The sequence below is a fragment of the Corapipo altera genome, unplaced genomic scaffold (assembly GCF_003945725.1).
Source record: "Corapipo altera isolate COAL_440 unplaced genomic scaffold, ASM394572v1 79, whole genome shotgun sequence".
NCBI lineage: Eukaryota > Metazoa > Chordata > Aves > Passeriformes > Pipridae > Corapipo > Corapipo altera.
Window position 1 is genome coordinate 1,503,172 of NW_020884927.1, and position 6,000 is coordinate 1,509,171.

Below are 6,000 nucleotides of genomic sequence, written 5' to 3' on the forward strand. Positions count from 1 at the left end.
GCAAGATCCTTTGAAATCCCCTCTTCCTATGTAATTGCCAACTTAGGACACGGTTTTGTTAGCCCCTTACGTAGTTTGAGATGATAGTCAGGGGCCAGACTGCAGAACTCCAAAGGAGCACCCAGCAGTGCCACTTCCCTGCTCTCCTCCCTGCACCTGCAGGGCATGGCTCGTGCCAGGGATGTGGCTGAAGGCGTGGTGATGGATGGGACTGGCTGCACTGCCTTCTCCATGGGTGTGGAGTAAGACTCAGTTTATTTGAATTAAGGAAAAAAAAACCAACAAACCAAATACAAAACAGCATCATGTAACTAACCTTCAAGACTCAGATAATAGGAAGCATTGCAGCCTCTCAGGATGCTTTGGGGAATTTTAGGTGTTAAGAAAGCACACAGAACCCATTAACTGCCTCTGAATGATCCTTTAGGATCCGGTAGTGGGAACTAAACATGGAGATCTAATGAGCTAAAAATAATGCTGGAAAGAACAGGCTTAGTGTCTCTGAGTCACCGAATGTCAGCATCTGCCTTTTCTTCCTGAAATAATGTAGTGGAGGCTTTGGAGGAGCTGATGAGGGAGAACGAAACCTTGCAGCAGAGCCCTCATTGCTAAGCTCCAGAAACCTCACCTGTGTCCCCTTCTGTGGGCAGCTGCCCTTTAAAAATAGCTGGGGGAGATGGTTTCCAGGCAGCAGCGTTAACGTACCTGGGCATCCGAGCCCGTGTTCCGCAGGACTTGTGCGCTGCTCCCGGTGACGTCATGGCTCTGCAGCGGGAGAGATGCGGCGCTGGACCTGTCCCTGGGCACAACCGAGGATGGGGGGCACTGCCCAAAGGCTCCCAGCCTTGCCCAGGAGCAGGGGAGCTGGTCAAACCTGAGACCTGCAGCGATCCCGTGTCCTTTCCCACCGCCGATGAGAAGCTTCGGTGCAGAACAGGCTTTGCTGCATAAGCGCCGTTAATAGGTTTGCTTTAGGGAGTGTGTTTTGAGTGGAGAAGGAGTGTGTGTATTTGACCTATATCCTGCACATCATGTCCAGGAAGCCTGAAAGGCGTAATGGGAGGAACGTGCTCTTACACGATGCCTCTCATTTTCACCTCCATTAATTTTATCGTATTACATTTGGATTGTAATTGTTAGAAACACAAAGGGAAGGGGAGGGCAAATTGCCCTGTTGCTCCCTCGGTGATCAGCGTCGGGGATTGTGTTGTTTTAAAGACACACGTATGGAAAACAGTGCTGTCACTTGGTGTGGCATCGGGTTTGGACTGAAAACATTATGCCTTTTATGTGCTGTAAGTGTTATTTGCTTTGTTAGAGGGAATAAGTGAATGGGCAATTGCCAAAGGAGGAGATTCCTGCTAGCAGTGAGATGCAAAGTGCCTCAGCCTTCCAAAGCATCATAATGTGTTTTATTTGTATGAATTTTATGAGCCATCTTTTCAAAAGCAAACAGAATTATCAGATCTGTTTTGTTTTTCCCCAGCCAAGTGATGTAGGGAAATGCAGCTGAATTGAGAGCAAGTGTAACCTTTTCAGGGGGGAATGGGAAACAACTTGGTTGGAAAAACATATCCGAGATGAGCAGATGGTGGGCTCATGGTCCCCTTGTTTCCAAAGAGGAGCCCTATATGGGTATTTAAAAGTCAGAGCCGCCTCAGGATTTATACATATTTGTTAATGTGTTTCTGCCTCCTTGCTTATTTTCCCTTGCCACCACAACCTCCGAAATGGCTAATGGTAATTCCTGTACTGACCATGCTCTTCTAGGCATCTAATGCACTAATTCACAGTTGTTTATGTTTATACAAACTCAAATATTTTCTTACCAAACCCTCCTGACTGAGCACTGCCTCATTGCTGTATCCCTTGTACAAGCCCATGTCCTTTGCGAAATGTGGCCCTCAGCTTCCACCTGCTGTTCAGAGCCAGAATGGCAGCTCTGCCACAAGTCCAAAATCATGGAATATCCTGAGGTGGAAGAGACCCACAAGGATCATCGCGTCCAACTCCTGACCCTGCACAGGACACCCCAAAAATCCCACCATGTGCCTGAGAGCGTTGTCCAAATGCTCCCTGAGCTCTGGGAACCTTGGGGCCGTGACCACTGCCCTGGGGAGCCTGTTCCAAATATTACTGTAAATTTCAATCCCAAGTGCAAAATGTTGAACAAGATGAAAGTGGAGTTTAAATAACAATATAAAGCAGGTCCTAGTAAGGCTTTTAGTTTGGTTCAGATTAGCTGGTTGGGTTTTCCCAGAGTTTGGATAAAAGGGGTGTGATTTCCACTACTCAGTTAGTAGCTGGTTTAAGAAGCAATCTGCTTTCAGTTCTACAGAAGTGTGTTTTGTTCTTCTCTTTTCCAGCTAAAAACCACAGTGACACCCAAGTGTTCTTCTACCTGTGGATTATCTTCTGTTTCATCAGCTCGTGCTATACACTCATTTGGGACCTGAAGATGGACTGGGGTCTCTTTGACAAAAATGCTGGTGAAAACACCTTTCTCCGAGAAGGGATTGTCTACCCACAGAAAGTGCGTATGCAGCCTGCTCTGACACTAGGAAAGGCTTTTAATATTTTAGCCAAACTTGCTGAGTTTAGAGAATGCTGCAGTTGGCCACTGCATGCTACAGGCTGGGATTTTCCAGCAATAGAGTTGATTTGTTTCAAACAAGTCATTTCTGTTCACTTTGCTAAAGGTCGAGCAGCAAATTCCGTAGATTCCCGAAGTGGTCTCTTCTGTGCAGAACGTGTCTGATGAGCTGTCCTGTTCCTGTCTTTTCCTCAGGCATACTACTATTGTGCCATTGTAGAAGATGTCATCCTGCGTTTTGCGTGGACCATCCAGATCTCCCTCACTTCCATGCAAATCTTTCCCTACGCTGGGGACATCATTTCTACTGTATTTGCCCCACTCGAGGTGTTCCGGTAAGGCTGCTGGACTCAACTCTTCATTTCTCCTTTGCATTTTTACTGTGTAACCTGAGCGTGAGGGGAAAAAGTGCCTTGATCCTTGGGCGTGGACTACACAGTCCTTGAAATGGAAAACTGGGTCTAACAGGAATATTTAATCCACGCAGAGTGCTGAGTGAAGAAAGGTGTAGAGGGCTCTGCCACAGTGTGGGGCTGTGTCCTTCACGCTGTGCTTGCAGTTTGTTCTGAACCTTGACATAATCTTGAAGGGTTAGTTTTTACCAAATTTCTCCTCAAAATTTCCAGTTGAATTTTCCAGTTGGAATTTCACTCGATTCCCAAGTTTCCTATTTTTCCATCTCTGCTGTTTTTCCAAACGCTAGTTTGGGTTCTGTGTCATTGATTTGGATCCTGCAGGGTTCTCAGGGCTCTTTACACACTTGTACTCTAGCTGGAAACCCAACCCCACATCTTCCTGAGAAGAACTTGAAGCTGGCCCTCACTCAGGTAGATGCTGGAGGTTGTCTTTAGCTTTCCATGCTGTCCAGATTAGGGCTGTAATTGTTAGGACAAGGAATGATGGGAAGATGTTGTAGCAGGTGCTGCTGTTAGTCACTGGTTGTTTCTCCCTGCTCCCAGCCTTTTCCCAGAGGCACTTTGATCCCTGAGAAGAGTCAGTGGTATCCAGGTGCTTTGCCAAACACAGGAATTGCCTGTAAAAGTGGAACTCGGTCGACAATTTTCTCTTCTTCTCCATCCAGGCGGTTCGTGTGGAACTTCTTCCGTCTGGAAAACGAGCACCTGAACAACTGTGGTGAGTTCCGTGCCGTGAGGGACATCTCCGTGGCGCCGCTCAACGCCGACGACCTGACGCTCTTGGATCAGATGATGGACCAGGAGGACGGAGTTCGGAACCGCCGCAAGAACAAGCAGTGGAAGCGCAGCCTGAGCGTGTCCTTGCGCAGGCCTCGTCTGGCTTCACAGTACGTTCTGCCTCTCTAGTGCTGCAAAATCACCTCTTGGCGTTGCTCTTTGTGCCTGGGGGCCACTTATGGACTGGGAATCGTGCAGAGATCTCAGCCAAAACAGAAAAGGTCCAATGAGTAAACAGATGTGTCTCTGCCAGGGAATTGATCCATCCTTTACGTATCTTGGGGTTCTGGTAAAGCACTGGAAAAGGGAGTTCCCTTTTTACAAGATTCTCCTCCGGCAAAAATAGCCTGTAGGAGTTGCCAGAGATTACAAATGCAAAGCTGGAAGAGAGGTTCTCTCTTCTTCTTGGCTGACCATTTTAGGGGTTATAAAAAGAAGGGAGAGGGAATTTTTATACAGGCAGATAGTGACAGGACAAGGGGCAATGGTTTTAAACAGACTGAGAGCAGATTTAGATTAGATATTAAGAAGAAATTCTTCCTTGTGAGGGTGGTGAGGTCCTGCCACAGGTTGCCCAGAGAAGCTGTGGCTGCCCCATCCCTGGAAGTGTCCAGGTTGGATGGGGCCTGAGCAACTGGATCTAGTGAGTGACATCTCTGCCCGTGGCAGGGGGGTTGGAGGGAGATGATCTTGAAGGTCTGTTTCCACCCAAACCGTTCTCCAATCCTATAAGATTCCAGTTATCCTTCAGTTAACATTCACATGTGAGATTTCAGGCTTCTTCCTCTCTCAAACCTTAAACCTCTACATTTTTTTCTTCCCACCCGTCATTCCTACACCCCAAATGCTTCCCCACCCCAGCCCCTGAACGTGTTGGCTGCTTGTCTTCCCTGCAGTGTCTGTGCTCTGAGCATCAGAGGGTGCTCCAGAGTCCTGGTGTCCCTCCTGCCCCAGCTGCACAGCTGCAGAACCCCGCCCTTTGGCCAGGGAACAAGCTGGGACTCCTGGGGAATGCTGAAACACAGCGGGTCAGGAGTGTTGTGCAATCCCTGCAGCTCTGCATGGGAGGGGTTGGGAGGAGGAGGAGGAAGAGGAGGAGGAGGAGGCTGTGGCTGTCAGGAGAAGGGTGTGCTCTGGCCTGAGCCACAACCCTCAGGCTGTGCTTGGCTCATATCTGTGTTGGCTTAAAGTACACAGATGGAACCAACACCAACGGCCTGCTAGAGACTGAAAAGCTTTATGCAGAAGGGATGTGGGCCAAAGCCTGGTCAGATTCCCTACAACCATTCCCGTTTACCCCTCTGACACACAGCAAATGGAGATGTGAGTGACGTATCCCAAAAGAACTTGCTGCTCCTTTGTGCAGCCCAGTGGCAGATCAAGCAGGATCTCTGCTGCAGGGGTTTGGTGGGGTTTTGTGGGGAGGGCTGGATGGATGTTCCACACCCAGCAGTGCCATGGTGTCCCTGGCCATTGGATGTCACAGCCTGGCAGGTGACACTGGCTGTGGGCACAGGGTGGCCGGCGTGGTGAGGCGTGGGCAGTGCCACAGGAGGACAATGCTGAGGGACAGCTGGGGCATTTTTATAAGGCTCTGCTATTCCCAGTGGGAGTTGGGAGGGTGTGAAACAGTTCCAGTAGCTTGTTTATTCCCTCTCTGCATAAGAAAGACTTTTTTTCCCCCCATTTTTCCCCCAAGTGCACTGCGAGTTTACTGTGTGTGTGTCATAACGGGGGATTTCTTCTCCCCAGTGAGAGTTTTCCATTTGTTTTTTTCCAGGTCCAAGGCTTCTGACACGAAGGTATTGATAGAGGACCTAGCAAACGAAGTCAACACATGAGATGGCCACGTTCTCTTATTCCGCATCCTTTGTTTTCTCGTTCTGTTCCCCTCTTCCCCAAGTAACCCGAATCTCTGGTACAGTTCCGGCTGAAAACAGGAGAAAACACTGAACACGTTTTCCGAGCTCTTCCAGACCAGATCCTATGGACTCCAACAAGCTCACTGTGTTTCGTTTCTTTTCTTCTGGGTTAATTTTAATGTTCTATTTTAAACAAACAAACAAACAAAAATAAAATATTTTACTTTGTTTTGCCAATAAAGAGGACAGTTCAGGAAAGAAGGATTGTTTACAGTCTCAACAAGGACATACAAACCTTATCTGGATAACGAAGCATCATAGGGACTCCCTCATGGGACAGTGCTGAGAGCAC

At 48.3% G+C, this 6,000-nt stretch overlaps 1 protein-coding gene across 1 annotated transcript in view; it reads left to right on the plus strand.

The window, feature by feature from the left end:
- The window catches only part of XPR1 (xenotropic and polytropic retrovirus receptor 1), a 107,309-nt gene extending 101,400 nt beyond the window's left edge, over positions 1-5,909 (plus strand). The window contains exons 12-15 of the mRNA XM_027658433.1: positions 2,367-2,533; positions 2,789-2,928; positions 3,675-3,896; positions 5,567-5,909. Coding sequence (XP_027514234.1) covers positions 2,367-2,533; positions 2,789-2,928; positions 3,675-3,896; positions 5,567-5,627 — 590 coding nt within the window. The 3' untranslated portion in view covers positions 5,628-5,909. The remainder of the gene's footprint in view (positions 1-2,366; positions 2,534-2,788; positions 2,929-3,674; positions 3,897-5,566) is intronic.
- The last annotated feature ends 91 nt before the right edge of the window (positions 5,910-6,000 follow it).